Here is a 25,033-nt window from a genome sequence, read left to right on the forward strand (position 1 = left end):
CGGGGCGGCGCCGGGGGCCTCCGTGCGGGGCGGGAGTGCGTGGGTGCCGGTGTCCGTGGGTGCGGGGCCGCGGCGGCTCCCCTGAGGCGTGACTGCGCGGCGGGTGCGGCGGGGGCGCGGAACACGGCGATGGTCGCTGCTGGTTCGGCAACCGGGAAATGTCGCTCGGCGGGGGTGCGGTCCGGGCGGGGATGCGCGGGGGGGAGAGCCGCACCGGCAGCAAAAGCACGGCTGGAAAAAGCACCGCCAGACCTTGTGCTCCTTAAAGTGCTCGGGTAGGCGGGTATTCTTCTGAAATCTCTGCCAGTGCTGCTCGACAGCAATGCAGCTCGTTTATGATGTGACACTGAAGTCTGTGGCACAACTTGAAATTCACCCACGGAACAGCAGCAGAGCAGAGCAAGTATACACCTGCATTTCTGTATGTGAATAGTATATAAACATAAAAATTATAGCAATGTTGCCTGTAAATTTTGGCATTAACATACAGAAAAGAGGACTCAGCTTCCTCTGAGCACCTTAATAAAAGCAACCAACTGCAAAGCACCAAAGAAGACGATCAGTGTCTAGCAGACACCCCTCCCCACAGTAGCTGAGCCTCCCATCTAATAAAGCCAAGTACTCCCAAGGCACACTAAAAAGAAAACCTCTATGCCACCCATTTATTAGATGCTGGCAAGAGTTAAGCAAAACAACGATCTAGTTCGTGAAGAACAACAGGTTAGAAGGCCACGTCAGAATAGTGAAATTAAAACATTAGAGCTGACTTATCAATTTCAGAATGAGCAACAATGAACTAAGAAACAGAAAGCGCAATCTGTGATGTTCAGTGAGGAGCCAGCAGACAACCTAAGTGACAGGAGAGACTGAATCACACTCCTCCACGCTGCTCTACCATACACTATACATCTTCATACTAGCAAGAAGCCTACACAAATTTTCCATCAAAATAACTAATTACCAAAATATTCAAATGTAACAGAGGTGGCAAAAATCGCATCGCTGCGTGTCTGCAGAGCAGAGATGGGTGCTAGTAACAGGTGTTCCCACTGCTATTGGAAGCGCAGCCCGGCCAGTGAATCTGCTCCATCAGAGGATCCCCGGGCACTGCTTTATGCCGCTCACCTTCCCCATCGCCCCCGAGTAGGGAGCGTGCATGTGTAAGAAAGCAGGGAAGCGGCAGCAGAACGGACAGCACACACGTGCCTTCTCCTCAGGTGATAAATGCACAAGAAGTCAATCGATATGTCTGTTTCTCTGATACTGTGTCCGTGCTCACACACAGCAATGACTTATAGTCGCATTCAACTCTATTTGCCGTGGATTACCTCAGTGTCTCCCACCCTTCGGTTCAATCATATTCATGTTGTTCTGTTTTCTTGCCCATTGCAAATGTTTCTGAATCCTGCAACAGGAATGAAATAAATCTTAAGTTCTTCCTCTCCTTCCCAGGTCCTATGGCATTATTCTCACTTGGTGATCTGACACCCACTTGAAAAACATTTCCTTTCCATCTTCTTTTCTGAAATGAGTAGAATTTTCCACTTGCAAACAACTCAAGTTTTCCTTCTTGCGAAAAAAGTGAAGGTTTTCCTCAGTCAGTGCAGTATGACAGCGTTTTGTATTTTTAATTGAGTCATTTCCTATGCACTTCCTTCAGTGAGTTTCTAAGTAGCACTATCAAGGGTTCTCCCATGTGGCACTTAAGAGATGGCTTTAAAAAAAAAAAAAAGGCTCAGGAACACGCAGAAATTAGCTTTTTAATTAAGAACTTCCTTTCTTTATACTGCTAGGAAGTAGGAAGGGAAAGACATTTGTAACTTGGGTTTCTATAGAACACAAAGACTTTATTCCATTTATTGTGTAAAGTTCCTAAGGCAGAGAAGTTCAACAGACATGTCAGAGAATGCTAAAATGGAACAGATACTGCACTCATTTATTAAAAAGAGCTTTTAGCTGCGTTTCTGGTGGAATTGAGGCTGATAGAGTTCTATTTTTCTGTCTGTCCATCAAGTCCCCTTCAAGAATTTTCAGATTTGGATATGGAGAATTTCAATTCAAGTTGATTAAAAGGTATGATTCAAAAAGAGTTCTACAACCCTACAAGTTTTGTGGAAATCAGCACAAATATTAGAATAAGATAAATTAAAATGAAGGAGAAAATCTGCAGTGGGAACTCAACAGTTACCATTTCTGGAAGATGTGTCTTCATTAGCTACAAGTACCAGTCAGGCAATCTGCACATGTGCAGCCGAACCGGCTCCTGCAGTTGCTGTCTCAGATGCTGCCAACGTGGAAGGGAGCTGAAGAAGGCAAAAAAGGGAGGTACAGAGAATTGAGACATCATTATTGCTGTTTTACAGATGAAGACCTCAGATACTTAGACAACAGATGTTGAGTCAGGTAAGATGGACAAGCCAACCCAAGAGTTCACTGCTGCTTCCGCAAGGGGCAGGCATGTACCTTTCTGTGTGCTCCCTCTTCTTACTCCAGCCCTGCTCCTGCTCCTCTCACTGCAGCACCATCACCACTGGTCTGACCCTCAAGGAACTACTTCAGCTCATTCATTAGCAAAAAATTGCTCACTTTCTTGCCCTGAGTTAGCTTTCTGCCAGATAAGGATACAGAAGAACAGAGAAAGAAACCAGAGGCTCAGATAAACACGGGTGCTGACAGAAAGCTACTGCAGAACTGCACAGCCAGGAAGAGGTGATGAGGAACCATTAGAAGGAAAAGAGATGATCCTTTTGAGCAGCAGCAAGCTGTTGAGCTGTTTGATTGACCGAGCCATTTCCTGACTACTTTAGAAGTCCATTAAGGAGCAGTGATTGACACTGTTTTATTTCAGGCAGCTACCTGAGGCTTCTGAATTAGTCAACTGGGAAGCAGGATCCTACCTCCTACATTTTCTTACTGAATATACAGACGGACTAGGCTTCAAACTCAGATAGTGGGAAAAAAAATCCACTAACGCCATCTTTTAAAGGTATTTGTGCTTTAAGAGATGCAAACAAGCACCTTGAGATTTTTTAGAGACACCAAAACAGATTAATATATTTTACCAAACAGCAGGTGTTTTCAAATCCCCTATTGGTATTTTCAGATGCCTAAGTGCCCTTGAGGAGCGAAGTATGTTGTCCGGAGTCACAGAGAAAAATCTATGTCAGAGCAAAGAACAGAAACTGCATCTTTAAATAAAAGTATCCTAAATATTGGACTGTATTCCCTGTGCAGCATACTTTGCTGTCACTTAGTCACTAGGTATATATATAAAAAACTCTTAGAAGAATTATAATGTCCAGATAAGGCACCGAAGGCTGGATTCGTAAGTTTGAATGTGAATACATTAATCATTTTTACTGAATTCTTACAGCCAATACATTGTCCCACTCATGATCTGCACAGCAAGGTGGGTGAGAATCTCCCACTTTGCTTTTCAGTAGCTTTTGACCAAGACTCACCATCCTATCAATGTAAAACGTGACAGATATGTCCTTGGTCAAACTTCACATTAGCAAAGGTGTTTATGAATAAAATACCAAACATAGCAAAGTTTATTAATATATCATAGTCAAAATCTCTCTGCACTCATATACATGGAAAAAGTTTTAGGAATCATAAGTGAAAATCCACCTGTAGTTGCAAGATGAACTCTAAGAAGAGTATATGTTCTGCTGTGAATAGTCATGCTTATATGGGATAGAAAGTTTGGAACCAATGACATTAATTATCTAAATCAATGTGCAAAGTGCATCAGTGAGTAACTTGACATCTGATCATAACAGATACTTAGGTTCCTTCCCATACTTCTGAAAAACAAACACTACTGATGCTGTCTTGGTTCCTCAAATGCTTTTTTCTTTACAATTATTTTCTACTCTGAACACTGCATTGCAGGGCCCTCTGGCTGAGAAGGATAGAAGTGGACAGGCCTCCCTTCAGAGCACATCAAGATCATTACTTAATTAGCTGGTGGACACAATTTGATGAGAGACACAAAGTACTGGCTCTTCTTCAGAAACTGAATGCCTTGTTTCTTGTCATAGTCAGTCAAGAGAGCAACCCCTAGTCCCAAACCTGCCACTCACCAGTTTTACAGCTAGGGCACGTGCCTGTGTGTAGACACAACCTCTTAGACAAAATCTGCTTGAAATTCTGGTGACTATTTCACAAGGACTCAGGACACACTTGTGAAAGATCATGGGCCAAGTAGCCAAAGTTACAGTCTTACAGTCATGGTAACAGAAACTTGAAATCTTGAAAGATTCCTGAAGATTCCTGAAGAAAAATGCTTTTATCCCGTTAATCTTGTCCAGTACAGTCAGGTACACATATTGTGGATATTTTCCTTCTCTTGCCTGTTGTCATTTACCAATAAACTTATCTGTTGTGCATGTGAGATATTAAAATCTCAGGTCCAGCTGAGTTTTCTCATGCAATTTTTTCTTTCTATATGTTAAAAAAAACAAACAAACAAACAGGAGGTTTAATTTAGTCAAGCAATTGTTTTTCTTTTTTTGTCCACTTTTGAATCTGTTGGATTTTAGGGCTGATGTTCATTCTCAGCAACATTCAGTTGTTTACTTCACAGCAAGTCACGCTGATAGACAGAGATGCCAGCAGATGACTGAATTCTCCAGCTGAGCACATCGCTGGCGTAAAACACGAGGGCAGGCTGCCCTCTGCGGGCTATGATCTACCACTGGGATGAATTGTTTTGCAACAGCTCATGGAAACTGCATAGTGCTGGTACAAGATTTCTATGCCTGAACACAGAATTTTGACGTATGCTGTACCCGTAACGCCAAATATAACAATTGGCTTTTGGCTGCCTGATTGTCACTGCCAGAAAGGGTGAAGAAAATGCAGACTGCATGTGTCTGATGCAGCAGTCATGCACCCCAGGTACAAATAACAGCTGGATATGACGCCACCTGGGAATTCCCAGAGACCTAAAGAGTGGGGAGAACAGCTTCTGAACACAAAACCAGAGAAAATAAATGGATGGAAATACTTCTCTTAGCAGGTCATCTGCCAGGCAGGAATCAAGGACCGTACCTTACAGCACCACTCCAAGATCTAATCAGGAACAGGTTCCATTAAATTAGGCGTATTACAAACACAGGGCTGCTTACTTCAGCATTTCACAGCGTGAGGACTGAATGTCAAACTAGTCCAAAGCAGCCTGAGGCAAAAAAAAAAAAAGGGACGAGCAACAAAAACATTTCTGGATGATACCAGATCTGCTACAGACTTCATTTTCTTTGCTTGTCAGTAGTGCCTCCAGCTCAGTTCCTTAGGGGCTTCATCCAAGTGCAGACGCTTGTTCCTGCAGGGCGGATGACTCAGAAAGAATTACAAAGGATCAAGTTGTACATTTTCTGGAAATGCAGTTTGGCTCAGAGTACAGCTTCCGAGCATGAAATTCTAACTGGAATGTTCAGGTGGCTCCCTCTACCCTAATCCACAGGTAAAATAATGCAATGGTGATGTACATGGTCACTCTCACCTCTTTGGGAACTCCGTAAAAGTTCGGTCAGTTGTCAAGAAGGACCAGTCTTTGAATACAAGACCTTTCCTAAATTCACTTGGGTTTAGCTGTTGCTAAGATGCAAATGTCATGTGGGATATGATAGCCACAGGGGTAAGTCAATGTCTTAGTGAAATCAAACCAGTCCTGTAGCTTCAAATAACATCATTTGAGAATCCAGTGGGACAAGTGAACTGCTAAGATGATGGGCTGTCATGTGTAGCAACCAAAGCTTTTACAAGCCAAGTAACACACAGCAGTTAACCCCAGAGGTACCATTACTAGTTGGCATACTGATTCATTCTACATAGGATACATACGTTTATTTTTTTCCTAAAAATAGCTATGGGGGATTCTCTCTTGCTGTTTTGTGGCTTACAGATGAAATGAGGTCATCTGTGTCATCTGCAAGTGAGAGCAGCTTCCTACCAAGAAGCCATGAATGGAACTCACAGGAGTTACTGGCCACCTTCCTGGTGTAACAAAATACTGAAGAACATCACTGGACATTTGTCATGTAACTGTATGGATAGTGAACATTAGTATTTGGGCCTTCTAGACAATTGTGCTATCAATAATTTAAAAATAATAATGAAGCCACTACTGAGTACCTTGCATCATAAATATTTTAGACACTTGCTTCAAAATTAAGACATTTTACAATGCCAAAATTTATTCTCAGACACCATGAAAGATTTCAGTTATGCCTCAGGACAAAGAAATATGAAGGGAAACTGTCAAAACCCTAGTTTTAATTGTGGAGAACTGAAAAAAGAGAGATCTGAAAGTTTCTCTACTTGCACAGTAGTAGTGTGCCTGAACTATTTTGCATAACACATATTGACTACCAGGATCAGCTTTTGCTGACGATTAAACAGATTATGCGATGACATTTTAGGGATTAACAGATTATACCCCTAAATCCAAAGATGTAAGTAACGATGAAATCTTATCATGTATTAGAAAACAAATAATGCAGTCAGAGCGGATCTGAAAATGACTTTGAAATCTCTTAGAAGAGTCAAGGCTAAGCACAAAAATTATCCACAGAAATACATCCAGATTCCGGTTGCTAGAATTCCCTTTCTGCAGATACACAGACAAATAATTGAGGGACCCAATTTATAGCAGCTGGACCACTCAATTTTTTTTTTCCAAGATTTTGGGGCAAAATACAGTTTTATGTCTATTTATGCCACATTCAGACTCTTGCAGTGGCAATATAGCATAAAGCCAGATGTTTACCCTTAATGTCTTTGCTTCAAGCCTCCGCTACCATACAAACAAGTAAAGTTGTGGTCCTGGTACCCTGCAGACTTCAGTGAAATTGGCTAAAATATCAGTGATCATATTTGAGAGTATTTTATCTGGTTTCAATAACTTATTATATGCTAACGCTTGCAGATACCGTATGCAAGAACATTAATATATTTACTTATAGAGGAAAGCTTGGATTATAACACTTCCAATGGAATAGAAACATCTGAGGGAAATATGATGTCTTTGGAAAATAAATAGCTCATTTCACTGACAATATGTACTTCTGACCTTCTCCTGTTCTCCTATACAACCCATTATATACACTAAAGCAGGGTAGTGTGGACAGTGTATCTGAAGTACAGATGAAATATCCTGCTGGGAATGCATATTTGTCCATCCAGTTCAGTATTGTGTCTTCCACAGTAGCAATGAGTGATGGCATAAAAAGACACTTGCAGATGTGACAGGTAAGCAATTAGACAATAAATTAATGACTCGGAGGTTTGTAACCCATCAGAGGACGAATGTCTCTACAGAAGGAACAGATGTGCAGATGTGGAGCAGGATGCACAGACCAGGAAATACCTGAAAATGGGATTTAAAGAAATACTGCATGAGCTGATTACATAGTGCTACTAGACAATCAGCAAGGAGGGAGGTACTGCACACAGCTGAGAGGACAGAAAACCAGAAAATTCATGACAGAAAATGGCAGTGAAAAGAAGCACATGCAATTTGGGAGAAGCATAGTTTGGTCTTCATTCCCACTGTGTGCTCTTTGGTATCTGATGCACAGAATGCTTGCTTTCTATAATAAAGCCCAGAATCAGAAAGGTATTAAGATGATTTTACATGTCTCCTTAGCCCTCCTCAAAAGCAGAGATCATGCTGAGCCACTAACACTTCATTCTTTATTTCATTCAAGTAGTCACTGAAAACATAAATGGCAATCTGGTTATTATAAATACAATAAATTCCTGTGCAGAATATAAATAGTTGTTATTCATAGCTGTATCAGCAGGTTTCCATTCTAGAGTACAAAAATGTACCTTCCAAATTCTCACCTTTTCTAAAGCAAAAGTCCAGACTGCAAGAAGTTTTTCTGTAATGCAGACAAATACATCCATTAGGGACTGGCCTGGTGCCATCAATCTAAATAGCAGAGAGATTTTCAGATAGAAAGGCTGGCACATTATCTCACTGTCTCACTCCATCTAAATTGATTTGATCTAGACAATTTCATTAATTTGCAAGAAAGAGAAAAGTTAGTTCCCAAAAGCTCTATCAATTAAAACAGCCTCACTTTCAAGCTGTGTCTTAACTCACATTGAAGCAAAACATTCACTGCATGCACCATTCCCAAAAAAGAACTACCTCACCAAAAAACCCAAACAAAACCAGCAGAGCTCTGCTCTCAAGAGTATTAAAATAAGGAGTAATGTTTGTGTTTATTTCAGTGGAAACAACATCAAGCACGGGCAGGTGAAAATGTACTGTTGCATATGACATTGGTAGCCTGTCCATAACTGAGTCACCTCCAGCTGCATCACCTCCAATGAGAACAGGAATTACCCACACAGAACGTAACCTCAGCTCAGTTCTTTTGCACTGAAACTGGTGAAATGATTTTTCCATCAGTTCCCAGGGATCTGTATTAATGGGCTGCCGGTATTTATCTAATATTCCTAGCTGTGAGAAATACGTTCATATACTTGAGATTACCTTAAAAGAGTATTAAAAGAAAATCTAGAACTTTCAACATGCATAAGCACCACCAACTGGATTCTGCAGTATGGCTACAAAATCAAGATCAATATATTAGTAAGTAAATGTGGAATCACTTGCAGAGACTCAATTTGTTTAATAAGCTTAGGGATAATAACATAATTGTGATATTTTCTTTGTTTCCTTTACTGCAAGGCATTTCATATCGAGAAGTCCTAATTAGAAGTCACTTTTACAACCAAAAGATGAATTCAAATCACAATGAAATGTTCCGTATTTAAAAAGTGCTTTTATATACATCAGGCGCTCTTAGAATAATAAGAGGCCCTTAAGTACTAGAAAAGCTTTACCTCACCATCTGTGAAGAGGCAACTTATGATTTCATAAATTGTGAAGCATGCTTAGGAATATTCTCACTGTTATAAAACTGTCTCCTTTTATATCTTCATGATATCTTACTGTTTCTTTATGCATTCCACTGCACAGAGATGAAGAGGCCCAGGCACACCCAAAAGGCATTTTTGCAAAAACAAATGGATTGCAAAGAGCATTTTAAATTACCATGTTCTCTTGGATACCTTAATCAAACACGCATGCCTTAAATCCACATTTTCTTCAGAAATGATGCAGGCTCCAAAACGGTATCTATGGTGAGAGAACAGGAAGGTGCCCATTAACATGGTAAACACCCTCACATTGATAGCAGAAAAGCTGTGCCGCTACTCAGCCCATTGCTGACAACATGTTTGCATTCAAATGTACAACTTGTTTGTGGTGTTTTTTCTGAAATCAATACAAACCTTCAATATGAACCATATAAGCAGGCTGAATGTAGCTCCTGAACTGTACTTACAGCATAAAAATACATACGAGTATTTACATATAAAAATATACATCAATATTAATAATACTCCTGATGCATTGCAAAACTATAGTAGACAAAACTTAAATTCACCTGAAGAAGAGTTTACCTCCTAGAACACTTAAAAAACCTAACAGAACTTTTAAAGTTAAATCATAGAAGATAGGCACCTTCCAAATGAAGCATCCATCCAGTTAATAATTACATAAGTGCAGAGATGGTACATCTGTTTCATCATATGACCACCCACATAGCAAATTTACATTTCCTAAGAACATCTATAGAATATAACTTCAAGAACCCACAACAAGCAGATTAAAAAATAAAAAACAAAAGACAAAACCCCAAAACAAATACAAAACCACAATTACCTTATAAATTTATGTTATTTGATATGTCTGGATTTTGAGAAGGAAATAGCTAGCTCTGCTCCTTAACAGCTTCAGCAAAGGTGTCCACATACAACTGGCATTTACTTCCATACAGACTGTGGCTCTTCAAGCCTGCAAAGCACAGGGGTAGTAACAACAATCAGTACAGCAGAATCATTAGTAAGACTTCATCATAGGATCAACAGTCATACTCAGACTTCCTAGATGACGCAATTTAAAACACAGCAGTTAAACAGTAGCTTTGTCCCTTTGTCCCGTCTTTTGATTCGTGTGTCTCTCCTTGCTCACAAATGTTCATTCATCTCAAAAAATTGATTACAAAGTTTTTCTCCATTAAGTACAACAGATTCTCTTCCCCTCCCCATACTGCTCTGTCACATCCTCAACATTTCACTCTGCTCCCCCAGTGCCAAATCAGTCCTGCTCCCCAACATCCATTTGCGCAGCACTCGAACACTATCCCATGAATGGCAGCTGTTCTAAAACATCACAGTGCTCACGAGCCACATCCTCAACCTCTGCTCAGCCCCTCACCTCTGCTTTCCCTGCAGCATGGCAAAATTGGCAGGGATGATATTTTCTCTTAGGTACATGGCTTGGAGGTGAAGTAAGCCCCCCTTAGTTTCCTTTCAAAGTTCTGGGGGAAGAACCAGCAGTGAAACAGGTTACAGGCACAGCCACAAGCCCTGTCACGCTGTGGTTCCCTGCGAGCCCCAGGGACACAGCCAGACCAGGCCAGCAGCAACATGTCACTGACTTTCTGAGTTCATTGCCCTTCTCGCTGCTCTGTGGAAAGGCAGGTATGTCAACGAGTCCCTGAGGACCTCGTAGTCCCTGCAGACGGTGACATATCCCAAGTGTCCCAGCAAGCAGCCAGACAGGCCTTCGGGCACCCCCGCCGGGCCCGCTCCCCACCTGCCCATGCCCGGAGCGCGGGGAGGCCGAGCTGTCCAGCCCGCACGGAGCAGAGCGGCCTGTGCAGACACACAGCCCCCGGTCGGAGCCTGACCCCGCAGCGCTGGGCGCCCCTTCCCGGGAGTTGCCCGCAGAGCCAGGGGGTGGCTTGGGGCAGCCCGGGCTGCGCCCCACACTGGGGATCCGGCACAGGGTCCCTGTGCTGGGCAGGCTCGGCACAAGCGGCCCGGTGCGATCGGTAATGCCGGGGGCACGGCGAGCGGCGTCACCGCCCGGGTGGGAGGACGGCACTCCAGGCTTCCCAGGACCCGGGCCCCGGGCCAGCCGGCGCCGGGCAGATTAGGGCGGGCTGGGCCAGGACCTCCCCGCGGGGCGGCGGGTGCGTGCGGAGGGTGGCGGCCCCTGCAGGCCGCGGCGGGGCGGACACCCGGAGCCTTGGCAGCCGGCGCCGCAGCCCGGCGGAGTCAGTGCCACGGTGTCCGCCGGGGAGCGAGAGGCAGAGCCGGCGGCCGCCCGCCCGCCCGATCTCCGCGGCCAAGCCCCCGCATGCAGCCCTCACCCTGGAGCGGCGGCGGCGGATCGAGGAGCTCTCGCGGTCCTCCCGGCAGCGGCTGCTGCAGTCGCGGGACAGGATGTTCTCCAAGTTCACCTCCATCCTGCAGCACGCCGTGGAGGCGGTAAGGCCGCCGGCGGGCCCGGCCACGCCAAGCCGGGGATGCGAACCGGGCCCAGCCGCCGAGCGGGCCCCGCGGGGAGCAGCGGCGCGGAGCGGGCGGCCCGGCCCGGTCCGGCCCCTAAGCGCGGTGCCTCGGGCCTGCCGCCTCTCCCAGGGCTCGCTGCCGGGGCCAGGGGCCTTGCCGAGTGGCATATTCGCCGGCAGCCGCGGCCCCGCCGATCCCGGCTCGCCCGTGCCGCGGGGCAGGGAGGCGGAAGCCGAGGTACCCGCACAGGCCGCGGCCAGCGGCGGCCCCGAGCGGTGCCCGCCAAGGGAGCGAGTTGCCCCAGCGCGGGCCGGGGCTGCCGAGGGGAGGGAGCGGCTGCAGCCGGGGCTCTGCGGCCGGCCCGGCGGGAGCAGCCCGGGGCTGCCCCGGCAAAGCTCTTCCAAGCGGGCCCGGAGGCTGCGCGGGGCCTGAGGGCGGCCCTGGCCCGGCCGTGCTGGGCGCCTTCCGCACGGCTACTGAGAAAGGGGGTGAATTCAGCAGACTTCTGGGGATTTTCTTCTTGTCGTGGGCAGCAGACAATGGCAGTCGCTGTCTCTGGTGCTTTTGTGTGTTGTGGTCTCTTCCAAACCCATGTTTTCATCCCCCCCCCCCTTTTTTTTTTAATTTGGGTGGGGTGGAAGAGGAAGCGGAGAGGACCTGGAGTTGTGTATGTTCAGTCAGATTTCGTCACGGAGCCTCACGCTCTGAGCCCAGGGCTGCCCTGGGGACAGGGAAGCACCAGGGCTTGGTTCTGATGCTGCTGCCATTTCTGTAGGCCGCGTCCAGCTGCCTGCTGATTTAGTGCCTGTTTACCGTCTACACGATTTATTTGTGTTTGCTTTTGGGCGAGGTGGGTCCTGGTGGTAATGTCTGGGCATTCAGCACCTTTCTCAGTAAGCCAGGGCACCTGCGAGACTGAGTTAGAAGAGGCGTATCTTTGGTTAGGGGCTAAAAACTGTTTGTGGAATACTGCTGGCAGGGAAGGTGGAAAGTGTTGAAGGGAAATGGTTGAAATGGTTGAAAAAAAGAGCCTTGCATGGCAAATCCTACCTCATGTGAGGTGCACCCTTTGTGCATCAGTGTGTGCTTTGCTGCATATACTTGACATATGCTTGACTTTATTTCTGCCTGTGGTTCCGCAGTCTTTAGTGGGACTATTCAGGGTTTAAAGTTAAGCATGTATTAATTACTTGCAGGTTCCTAGTTTCCTCTTTTAGTGGTAGAGTGGCAATTGGAAATAAATGTTTTAAGTAATGATGAAGTGACTTACTTGAAAACTCTCTGTGACCACATATGAATGCCTTCAGTGCCTCCTCTCCCTGGAGGAGAAACAGAAATTAGTGGCTGCCTGCCTAAAGAAATCTTGTTATAGGGAGATGTGCCACATTTTTGAATAAGGCTGGATGACTAAGAGATGCAGGAGTGAAGGAGAAGTTATTCGTTCAGGCTTACCAATCCAAGATAGCTAATAAAAGTTACTCCTAGAAGAATATTTGGATTAGTGATGTGTACAAAGCAAAAAAACCCAACAAACACCCCCCCCTTGATTTACTTGAGATCCGTAAAAAACTAGGAAAAATGAATGAGAACGAGTTGAATGAAAAAGGGGAAAAGCAGATGTAGTAGGGGCTAGACAATCTTTATTAAGAATGGTGATTAAAAAAAACTCAAAGAGAAATAGAGTTTGATAACATCACTCTGCAAGTGACAGCTATCAAACAACATGCTGTATATCCTTGTTCAACTCTGGTGTCCCTTTTAGAATTGCCTCATCCTGCTAACAGCACTGTGATGGATCTCCTTATAATAAATACTGCACTAAACCGCATTTGCAGGGTTGTGACAAATACCAAACACCACATGCTAGGAAAGAAACATGGAATCACAAAAGCAAGAGGATGTTAAGAATGTTTCTTACTTCAGCTGCGAAGTTTGACCTAGTAATTCAGGCACAGAACTGAGAAATAGAAACTTTTAACCAGTCTGGGGGCTGTATGTGACTTCAGATCATTGTTTCATTCTCTCTTTAACTGAAGTGTGTGGGCTGTTTAGCATTTCTACTCTGAAAATGATGGTGTAAATCTGAAAATTGGTGTAAATCCTAAATATTAGAGAAGTCCATCTTGATGCAGCCTGCTGTTTTCAGAACCTAGAGAATTTGGAGTGGAGGAAGTATAGCTCATGCAACCTCAAGTAGACCCTATTTCAGCCCTCAATATTAACAACATAACTGGTAACTAAGATATAAATTCTCAAAGATTTTCAGTTTCTACATCCCAGAGGAATTCAGCTGCAGCTGAACAGGTTTCAGCTGAGCTGGACACTTAAATACACTCCAAGTGCCTAGGCTTGGCTTTCCCTGGGAGGATGACTTTAAATCAGGATGGTTGGATATCCCTTCTCCCCTCTCCTTTCTCCTGCGTGTCACTTTTAAAAATGTTCCTGTCCTGCCTCAGGGCCTCTGGGCCTGCAAACTGAGAGATGTGTTTAAATAATAATAGTTCCTGTGTTATTAGATAATCATTATCTTCCCCTCAATATGCCACCTCTCTGAACTATGACGAGGAGTTCCAAAGGTTGATGATCTAGTGCACATGGGAGTATTTTATGAGGTTAATCTTAATGAATCTGTGACAGTTTATATACAGCTTGTCTGCGAGATGTTTGCTTTTTGCTATGCATTTCTGATATACTTTTATCCCAGACGTATTCCAGGAGTGCCACATTCTCAGGAATGTACAAAATGTAGTGCACAATAACAAAGCAGCAAGTTAGACTTATTTTTTTCTCTTATCTTGTGCTTTTCACTCATATTTCCCTAGACAAAATACCTTGTCTGTAAAGTGGTCACTCAGTCTTCAGAGGACTTCTGTTTGTGTTTGATTTGGGCTATCAGGATATGTTTCATCTTAACAGTGAACTCAAAAGGATATTTTTGAGCTGTCTACCTTAAGCAGGAAAAATATGATTGTTTTTGTTTTGAATTTTGCAATTTTCTGTCAAATAAGATTATTCTGTCACTCTTTCAGTATTTGGGAGTGAATTTAGATTTTGGGGTCTGTTGCACATTTTTGGGACCCCTCTCTACCATCCTGTTATTCCACTGTATCTCTTACACTGGTACCTTAAAATGCTCATATGTAGTTTCTTTTCTGTTCATGTTTTGAGGCAAAGCTGAGCTGTGAAAGAAACTGAGTCATTTGCTACAGGTACTAGACCAAAATCATTAACTGAATAGCTGCTCAGAACAAGATCTATTCTTGAAACCACTTTACTAGATGTAATGACCTCCCATTACCGATTGCTTTGATACTGTGCTGCTATTAACAAATTATGATGATAAAATTTAATACATGGCTTGCAAACATGTGCAGTCTTAATTTTATACTTGAAAGCAGTGACCATTATAAATTCTGTTCATTTCCCAGCTGAAGAAATAAAGTAAACGTTCAAGCGTTAGTCTTTTTCCAGATTTTCCCTCGGGGCAAACCTTCACACTGGTAAAGTAGTAGGACTGAAGAAAAAGAATCAAGCAACTGCTGCAGTTTTCCTTGTTTTAGTCAGGGGACTGTGAATGGACTTCTTCATTTATTTTTTTGCCCAGTTTCTGCTTTCTTTTTCTGACCAGACAGTACCTGTTATTCTTTTATACAGTGTTTTCTTTATTTTGTGGACTAGTCCAAAAGATATTGCAGGCTATCAACAGCTTTGGTTGTTTCCATTCTTTTTGTATTGAACTGCACTTCTGAAAATCACACGTGAAAAATAGGACAATAATTTTTAAATTCACAAAGGAATTGCTGTTAAATACTGAATATTTATAGGTTTCTTTGCTCTTGAAATTATTTTATTTTCCTGCCTAAACACAAATTCTATATACTTCTGAAAACTACGTGGAATTGTATTTTGGACAGATTTTATAATGAACAGGCTGTAGTTCTGGTCAAAGATCGATAGTTCTCCTGAGAACAGCACTTCTTTTGGGTTTGATCATTAGTAACGTATTGTCACCAGAATGATAAGGCAGCATGTGTTAAATTTAGCTCGTAAATGAGAACACTCGTTCAGTCCCAGGAGCTGGACTGCTGGAGTTGGGGACCAGATGGAAGAGCTAATCAATGTCTGCTCAAATGGGCTGGTTTTTAGGAGTGTTCAGTGAGTTTTGGCTATTTGATATACCAACACCCACGCTGCAATCTTTGAGAGGTTAGGTTTTTTTCCCCGAAGGAGGAAAACTTCACTTTGAGATTAGGAACTGATAGTTCAAAATTAGTAAGAACATGCGTAATTACATCAAAATTAATTAATATAACTGTGAGAAATAACTGCACTTTCAAGGTAATTCCTTCAAATTAGACAAATAGCAGGAGTTAATGGCCTTCACCATTATGTGCACTTTTAAAAAAGAGTGATTATTCAGGTTGGCAACTGTGACATATTTCTTTTCAGCTGGTAGCTAATAATTCATCCCAAAATAGAAATTACAGCTTCACCCTAGGATTACCTGTCCTAGTAGGGTTAAAGCATGTCAACCAAGTGTTCGGGACCTTACATTTTTCCAATGCTTTCCAGTGCTGGGCTTTCTTTGTGTTTAAGCTGGTACCTTAGTCTTGGTTTGTACCTTGATGTTGTGTCTGAATAACTAACTCAGTTAAGAGGATTGGGCTATTTTTTGTCAGTAGGATGCCTCTCTCAGAATAATACATATCATTGCTGGAGTTACATCTCTGTTAAATATTCCTGAGAACAGCTGTGCTGTAAAAAGCAGATATCCATCTATGTCCATCTGCGGTGGGAAGAGGAATTCGGGGGTGGCAATACTTTAACTGAACAAGTAAAGAAATACCATTTTTCTGTATCATTAGGAGTTGTTGAGTCTGGTAGCTCAATGTAGGTGAAGCTGCCGCAGCTCTGTATCACCAGGTACAATTGGTGTCAAGGTCGATTGAATGTTCCCAATAGGTGAACATGTACACACAAGCACAGGTGCACGCATACACTAATGGTATCTCTGTTTGGTAACTCTGTCTTGCAGTCCTTGACAGAGAAGACTCTCAAATCACTGAATATTTTAATTAAAAATGGCAGGACCTGTCCCTGAGTTACCTTTTCACCTCTGAGAGGAGTCCCTGGAGGCGTTTGTTGGGAGGGAGAATGTCTGTATGCACAGTTCTCTCCCGCGGTGGATAAATTATTGACAGTGCTGAGAAGTGAAATCCTTTTCCTGGCACTGCTCAGAGGCACTAAATTCATCTCGAGGCAGATGAGGCTAGAAGCAGCAGAGAGGAAAATCACATCAGTCAAGGATAAATCTTTAATGTTATCTATTATGTATTACTTTGGAAGTAGAGTGGTCTAAAAGACCTGGTATTCCTCAAAAGTGATCTCTCTGCCATTCATCAGCCCAAGTTGAGTTTTAGGTATAGTTTTATTACAGAAAGATGCAAAATGATCATTACATTGCTTGAAGTACACATCTACAGTAGCAAGTGTGATATATGGCGTATGATACAAAATATCATGTGCTCGGTCTTCAGTTTGTTCAGGTTTTCTTCTGAATTTCAATAACCTAGTAGAGTTCTTAGTAAAATAAACTAGTTTTGTCCAGTGTGTGATGTCCTGATATTTCTTCTGTGGTAGCTGAAGTGCTGCTCTCAGGGCCCAGCCCTGGAAGTATGGAAGACTTAATGAGCCCACAGACTGTCAGGGAATGGATAAGCAATGTCAGCTTTATTTCCTCACTGCTGTTTGTAAGGACACATTTCCACACAGGATGCAGGTGTAGATACTTATCACTGCCTTTTTAAAGTCTTACGTTTCAAAGTTCTATCTGCAAAGGGTTGTTAACAATTAGCATTCCACTTTCTTGTCACAGCAGGGCACGCTGTTCGTATACAGGGCTTTATGTCTTTGCCAAGATAAATTTTATTGTCATTAAATTCAAGTAAAATAAAAGGTTGATGTGGAGAACTTCCAAGGCTTTTTCAGAGACCAGCAGTACCCAGTGAAGATTATACAGATGTCTGAACTATGTGCTTCTTTTTGTACAAGAGCTGAGGCAACTCAACACTTTTTAGGTCCTACGAGGAGACACTAAAGAAATTCAGAATGTGGTATCTGTGGGTTCTGAAGGGAAATAAGAAGTGAATTTGTTTAAAAAAAGAACAACCAGTCAAGCTGTGGTGATCTGCCTGATGTGCAAAAAAAAAGAAAGTTATTTTAAAAGTTGTGGTTAACAGGAGTAAAAGGCATGGCAAAAACTATATGAAGCAGCTGTTCAGTATTTTTGAGGGAGCAGAGGGAGAGAGAACAGAGTGTACAGAAAGGGATGATGGCTCCAACAGCAAATGTAAAAGAACATGGTTTTTTTCGACAGGACAAAACTGAGAGCTAAAGAATTCTAACCTATGTTTCTATTGTTGCTTTGCTGTATGAGCGATTGCTTTTGTTGCTTCAAATAGATTGTCTGATCATAGAGACATCACAGAGATTATTACTGATGTTCACAGTCTAGGCAATATGACATGGGGCTTTTGGCATGAATAATGTATGTTGTCCTTGTTAAAGGTAAAAGAGCATAGAGTAAGAATTGTAGCACTAGTCTGCAGTGGTTTGCTTCCAAGTATAAAATAAAATTCAATTTAATCTCTAAGGAAATATGTTTATTTCATTCCTAACTGGTTTTTGTTTGTTATTTTTTTTCCCTATAGCTCGCACCTTCCCTTCCATTACAAGAAGATTTTGTTTACCACTGGAAAGCAATCACTCATTACTACATAGAGACATCAGGTAAAAGAAGAAAACATTCTGGTTTTGTCTCTTTATTGTGAAAACTAGAATTCCCAATTTCAGTGTTGTTAAAAAGTAAACATTAAGGACTACTAAAATGAGTCGTGTCTTTTCTCAAAATGCCAACAATAATTATTAGTAATTAAAAATATTGTGTACCCTTAAAAAGTAGGTAAAAAAATGATTGCGGGAAGGTCTTTCCTGAGTACCATGTAGAGAATTGTACCTTTTCATGTCTGACCCAATTTCTGTCTTCACATGTTCTGTTTAATCCGAACAGACAAGTACAGAAATGTAGTTCCTGCTGTTGACCTTTTTATTGTTTTGCATCAGGGATTTTCTTCTTCTTTCCAAGATTTTAACAACATATATTTTGTGGTCATAGATTTTACCAGACCATCTGAACTCTGTGTGCTCAGTATTAGGTGTTTTTTCTTTAGTGTCTTGTTGCCATGAAAGATGTTTTGATAACATAGTTCTGAAAAGTGAGTTGATGAGAAGGTTTAGAATACATTTTGTTAAAACTTATCCAGCCCTTACTTTGCTCTTCTAAAAAATGGGTATTCTGATGAAATATGGCTTTAGTTGCTTTTTCTTAAACTTTTCCATGGTTTCCTACAACAGTTACACAACATTTAGATTTTTAATTTTTAGTCTTAGTTATTAAACTATTAAGTTTTAAAAGTGAATGTTACCATGCTTTCCTCAAGTTCTGCATTTCTGCTAGCATAGCTGTTGAATCTGTATTTGTGTCTGGGCCTGGTGATCTTGTTTAGATCAATATTTACTCTTAGAAGCTGAAACTCGACCCTTGGTCCTAAACACCCATCTTTCGGAACGCTATGTGATGTTTCCCAAGGTAGAAATGACAGGGTGGTAGGAGAAAACTGATACCTGCGATTATGTGGCGCGGAATAAAAGCTGACCTCTCTGCCAGACTTTCAAAAGTCTGGTGGAAAACACGTTTCCACCCAGTGGATGTACTTCTGTCCTCTGCAGTGGGAGCAGAATTATGCCCAGGAAACTCAAGCAAAACACTCCAGGCTAACTGAAGGTTGTGGTAGAGATCAAAATCACTCTGACATGGCAGTTTTCCTTTGTGATCTTGTTGCCATTTGCATGCAAGTGACAGTTATTTTTAGGTTATTGCGTAAGAAGTAGTAACCATTTCTCTAGTGGGCTATATTTCAAGTAGCATGTCACTGAAAAAAATAAAATGGAAAATCTCCATGTGAGGACGTGCACTACAACATGTTAGTGCCAGCTCCCACTGCCAGTGCCGTAAATCCGTGACAGTTCCATGACTTTAGTGTAATGAAATCAGAGTATTATTCTTTCCTTCCTCAAGTTTGACAGAATGCTACCTCAATGCAGAAAGTATAAAAGACAAATATATAAACTTTGGAAGAATAAGCAGCATAGAGTTTGGGTTTTCTTTGTTGTTACTATTAGAAAAAGTATTTATTATCGAGTTTGTAAAGAAACTGCTCAGCTGCACATTGAGCTGATGTTAGAGGCTGTTTATAGATTTCCCAATTTCTGTGTGAGGAGTGAAAGAGGAAGTTATCAGGACAGGGTGGATACTAACCGGAAAATTGGGAGTTGAACATTTCTCTCCCTAAGCTTGGTTTCTGGCTTTAAAAGTTTTCCTTTTTGACTGTGTAATTAACACATGTTTTGAAATTGGCATTTCACCTTTTCCCCATTGCAAGGTTAAATATCTACCTGGTGCATATTCCAGTTTACATTTCCAGATACGGTTCTGAAAATTTGATTTAAGACATGTTGAAAAACTTACATACTATATAAAAGATGAGTGGTCATGGTTTTGAATCTGAAATTTGGAACTGAACTTAAGAAAAGAGAGGACAATATTTTAATCATTCTTAATTGCTCGTCTCTTCTGTTTAGATGACAAAGCTCCCGTGACTGATACCAACATTCCTTCTCACCTGGAACAAATGTTGGATATTTTAGTTCAAGAAGAAAATGAGAGAGAATCAGGAGAAACAGGACCATGTATGGAATATTTGCTACATCACAAGATTTTGGAGACACTTTACACACTAGGAAAAGCTGATGTACGTACTTCTCAGCTGAGATTATCTTTTGTGTGAGCTCCCGATTGTAATAGGGACTGAAGTTCTACAGTAGGTGGTAGTGTGGGACACTGAACTCTAGCAAAGAGCTGTTTGCTTATGTTACCGACACTATTACAAGAGTGAGACAACCAGAGAGATGCTAAGGCAGAACTCTGAGATTCATTACTCACCACTGTTAACATTGACTGTGAAGCCAGAAGGAGATGAAACATATTTTTTAGTCTAGAATTTTTCTGGCTTCTACAAGACAGTCCCTTCCTGTCATTTGTTCAGTGTTGGGAGATTCTTGGGTGAAAAGTGGTGTATTAAATACTAATTTTGTTTAATTTTTCTGAATGTGATGAGTTGCTGCTCAGAAAGACTTCTATGACAGAAAACACTAATTTAAGCTGATCCCCAGACAGCTTTCACAGCTGAGTTTTTGGTATGAGTGCAGCCCTTGGCAGTGTTGTCTGGTTCTTCTCAGGTCTGCTTTGTGGCACTTGGGAAATTATCTTTGTAGTCTTGGTGGATTCTTGTTGGTGTGTGTCTTGGCAGACTTAAGAGCTCAAATGTGTGGGGCTGGTGGGATCATGGGGTGAAATAGCTCAGCAGCCCTTGTGCTAGAACTTTTTGTATCATGATACAGATGAGTTAGAAATCATGGTATATTCTATTCCAAGTATAAATGGAGCTCTCTGTTGTTTCATTCTCAGTCAGTCTTTTACAGGTTGTGAGTTTTTAATCTACTGGATTTTACATATGTAGACAATGCAGGGTACTTGCTGTCTGAGCCTGAACTGTTCCTTGCTCTGGAAGGATGAGAGCTCTATGATTTCTGTTGCTCTACCAGCTGTCGTACGATCAGGCTGAGATACCTGATGAATTGAAAATACTTGCTCAGAAATACAGCTCGTTCAGTAATCTATAAACTTTGCCAAGGAGCTGAGATGAAATGGTGACATATGTGAAGCGGGTAATTAGTAATATGTTTTTAAGAGTTGAGAGAAGTCATTTTGCACTCATGCAAATACGCCTGCACAAGCAATTCTTGTACAGCCTGTCTTTATCCTTTACCACTTGCGAGTTGATACATCTGAAGTAAACACACAGTTCAGTGCTTGCAAGATGTTGCAGAGATCTGCTGCAAAATGAATAATATCTTTTCACAGCAACCACTTAGACTTACTACATGATTGTAGGTGCACCCTGATGGTACACAGTTGGCCATGCTTTTCAATGGATTGCTTGACAACTGAGTGACAATTAGGGATGAACAATCTAAGGATAATTACCTTGGAAGGAGAACCAGGTTGTGCAACTGCCATTGTTGGCTCTTGCCACCCATGCTCCATTCACCTGTGCAGTGAACCAGATGAAGGAAATGATGTGGTTTAAAATTAACCTATGGAATAACAGCATTTGTTAACATGGTAGAACACGTTAGAGTCAGGAGGGATTTAGCTAGAAACAAAGGTACATCAAGGACCACGAGCCATCAGATCTCATGGAGGTAAAGAAGTACTTTCATGTGATATGCATGAGGGACAGTAGAACGAGGTTTATTTATGATTTATATTCTGCTGAATCTCAGGGAAAACAACAGCTTTCTCTTGTCCTGGAACATCTGTGCATTTATAAACACTTTATCTGTTAAGGTTGATTGCACATTAATTTAAAAAGCTTTTGTAGACATTAAGATGTTTATAGTTTATCATTGTATATTTGCGTGTGCTGACTCACTGAATTGCTGGATTTTGTGGCACAGTACCGTAAAAGACAGCTGATCTGTAGCCAGTTAATTCGGTTGATTTCCCCTTAGCACTGTATTGATAGCGAATATTTCATGGAAAGACCAGTAGAAGTCTGCACTAGAGCAATTAACTGAAAGTATGAATAATCTGAAAAAGAAAACAGTCATGAGATGCAACATTTTTTGTTGATCTCTGTCCATATTGATAAAAGGAATATGTTAACAGATGATGATATTTAAAAAAATACTTTCAGATAAATTATTGCTGTTTCTTTAGCCATTTTGAGTGACAAATTTGCATCTGTGTTTCTCTCTGCACTTGTATTTTTGTTATTGTTAATCTGGTTTTGTTTCAGTGTCCTCCAGGAATGAAACAGCAAGTTTTGGCTTTTTATACAAAACTTCTTGGAAGAATACGGCAACCTCTTCTTCCCCACATAAATGTGCATAGACCAGTGCAGGTAGTGTTCACATTTTAAGTAAACTGTGGTTTTGCATGACAGGTTTCTCTTACTCTGCTGTATCTAATAGTATCTTTAATTCTTCCATTGTCAAGTGAGTTAAAGAAACTGCTCGAGTGCAGTATCAGTTTTAACGTATTGACGATTAAAGCCTTGAACTGCCCCTGCAATGCAAGTCATAAGTAATAAAGAAATCTTGTTCATAGCGATCGAAATCTGGAGCAAATGTTCAAGTCAATAATCATAAATCTTTGTAGTATGTATATAGAAAAATAATTCAGTCTGTCATTCCCAGAAAAAGCTATAACTTGCTCTCTAATTGTTCACTTTTCTTTATGTGACAGAAATTAATCAGACTCTGTGGTGAAGTCCTGGCAACACCAACAGAAAATGAAGAAATTCAGTTTCTGTGTATAGTGTGTGCAAAGCTGAAACAGGATCCATACCTGGTCAACTTCTTCCTTGAGGTAAATCAAATCAATCACTTCCAGGTGTATTTACAGTGTCACAGACAAAATCTAATAGGGAACCGGAGATATCACATTGTGCTTCATAACTGAGTTTTCATTCACTCTGGGTTTTTTCTGCAATATTAGAAAACAGGTGTGTGTGGGGTGTTTGGTTGGTTTTGGGAGGGGGTTTGTTTGTTTTGGTTTGTTTGTTTTTCTTCCAGAGAGTTGATACATCTGGTTATTTTTACTAGAGTTTCATTCAGAGCTCACAAATATACCTGCCTGATGTCCTTGTCATTTGTAGTGAAAGGACTTTTAGAGTAGGGATATGAATCGTAGTGTAGAACATTGGGTGAGACTTTGGATTTCTGGTGTTGTTTTGTCTTCAGCCCAATAAAGACTAAGGGACATATTGCATGAGGCATTGGAACCTTGCAAGTTGCAAAGTGTTCTGCAGGATTGGGCCCTTATTTGGCAGTGGCACATATGGTGTAGCTGCAGTGCCACCTCACAATCTACAACATGACATTATTTACTGGCTGTAGGAAAGCCAGAAATCTTCACTCCCTCTTTGAACTTAATATGTGGCATTGATGAAATCAGAGTGGGAGGAGAGATAATTTCTAGACTGACTTTCTGTTCCCATGTAGAAGGAGCATAAAAAGTTTAATTTATAAAAGTCCATTTAGAAAAGCCTTCTGCTCCCACTTTGGTGTTTCCTATGGTGAAGAGATGTAGATATAGTGTCCTTCAGGAATATTTCAAAAGCTTTTCACAAACAAGATCTGTAACAGCAGAGGCTGCTAAACCACAGATACGTTATTTTCCACTGAGTATATGGATATCACTTATAAGGTAAAGAATTCATCTTGAGTTTATTTTTACCTTAATTAAATACCACCCTGATTGCCATTGTATCCACTGTAGTTACACAAGCAGTAGAAATGGTGTAAGGATTGAGAAGTTAGTGTTTGAACACGAGAAGCACTCAGAAGCAAGCTACTAGGTATTTTACACTCAGAGTATGGTAGAAGTCCAAACCAGGATTACTTTCAATGTAATTTTTGTAAGTTGTGTGGTTTGAAAAGAACCCTCTGAATGACTCTTACACTCAAATAATGCCCTTGAAGTCCAACCTGAGAACCCCAATCATAAAAGAACCTCAAGTGTTTTGTTAGACATCAGTGTTCTTCCCCAAAATATCATGATTACAGTATTAAAAATCAGACATGGAAAAACATGATTCCAAATTTTAGAGAGATCTCTAGTTTCACAGAATGCTGGTGATAGAGTTCAGGCAAGCTGGAGAACATTTCTTGTAGCTCCTGTTTCCTTCACAACATTACTCTAAATGTCATAGCCTAAGGCACACGTCTTCACAACATCTGATAGTTGTTTCCAGATAAGGTGTTTGGGGTGCAGAGTTCTACTATATTAGAACAGAATATTCTGGTTGTACATGTCTATGCCTCTTTGAGGTGCTGTTGTTGTTTTTGACCTTCAAATGCATGAAAGGGTAAATTTACAGAATTCAATGGCATTTGTCTCTCAAATCTCCCATCACTTTATACACTGAAATGCAGATAGGTCTCTCCAAAGCAGTCTGTTTGTATCTGTCAGGTTTGCTTCCTTCTTTGACTTTTCCTGATCAGTTTCTGCAGTATTTTATGAACATAAAAAATGGAGTATGTACAAACGCTTTATTTCCTTTGTTCATGTCATTTCTGTATCGAATAGTTTGTTGATAGAGTGCTGTTTATATTTTAGTAAAATCTTTCACCTATATTGCATAACCAGTAAGGCTCTATGGCCTATCTGTCTCTTCAGCAAGTTACTTTTGTTGTGGAAATAAACACTGGAGGAACTGGATTCTACTTTTTAAACCTTTAAAATCAGTATACAAATTTTATTTTGGCTTTAATTTATTCCTTTCTTTAGACCGAGTTTTCCTTGGTTTTGCATAGAAAGAACATACATAAGAATGTTTGACTTATCACCTCTATTTCAGTCATTATTATTTTATGCTAAACTTGTTAACTCGTGGTGTTCCTTACTCGTTTGCCCCATCTCATCGCGTCTTACACGAGGATTTTCCTTGCAACTGGTTCCATG

At 41.4% G+C, this 25,033-nt stretch overlaps 1 protein-coding gene and 1 long non-coding RNA gene across 8 annotated transcripts in view; one reads left to right on the top strand and one right to left on the bottom strand.

The window, feature by feature from the left end:
• Positions 1-1,794: 1,794 nt before the first annotated feature.
• On the bottom strand, positions 1,795-11,060 carry LOC136104237 (uncharacterized). Of its 6 annotated transcripts, none has more exons than XR_011740343.1 (5): positions 10,304-11,054; positions 9,749-9,880; positions 9,094-9,160; positions 7,855-7,892; positions 1,795-2,303 (listed from the first exon to the last, which is right to left on the bottom strand). It is a non-coding gene; the product is annotated as an uncharacterized lncRNA (long non-coding RNA). The 6 variants fall into 6 exon arrangements; XR_011740341.1 differs by lacking the exon at positions 1,795-2,303 and adding an exon at positions 6,184-7,375 and having other exon boundaries at positions 7,855-7,942; positions 10,304-11,060; XR_010651743.2 differs by lacking the exon at positions 1,795-2,303 and adding an exon at positions 6,184-7,375 and having other exon boundaries at positions 10,304-11,030.
• A 30-nt stretch (positions 11,061-11,090) lies between these two features.
• FHIP2A (FHF complex subunit HOOK interacting protein 2A) overlaps positions 11,091-25,033 on the top strand; it is a 33,536-nt gene continuing 19,593 nt past the window's right edge. The window contains exons 1-5 of one of the 2 annotated variants that reach the window (XM_065843256.2): positions 11,091-11,361; positions 18,096-18,174; positions 20,086-20,255; positions 22,365-22,469; positions 22,814-22,936. In XM_065843256.2, the coding sequence (XP_065699328.1) occupies positions 11,317-11,361; positions 18,096-18,174; positions 20,086-20,255; positions 22,365-22,469; positions 22,814-22,936 (522 nt within the window). In that variant the 5' untranslated portion in view covers positions 11,091-11,316. The remainder of the gene's footprint in view (positions 11,362-18,095; positions 18,175-20,085; positions 20,256-22,364; positions 22,470-22,813; positions 22,937-25,033) is intronic. The other variant, XM_065843257.2, reaches the window with a different exon arrangement.

Source organism: Patagioenas fasciata, chromosome 8, assembly GCF_037038585.1.
Source record: "Patagioenas fasciata isolate bPatFas1 chromosome 8, bPatFas1.hap1, whole genome shotgun sequence".
NCBI lineage: Eukaryota > Metazoa > Chordata > Aves > Columbiformes > Columbidae > Patagioenas > Patagioenas fasciata.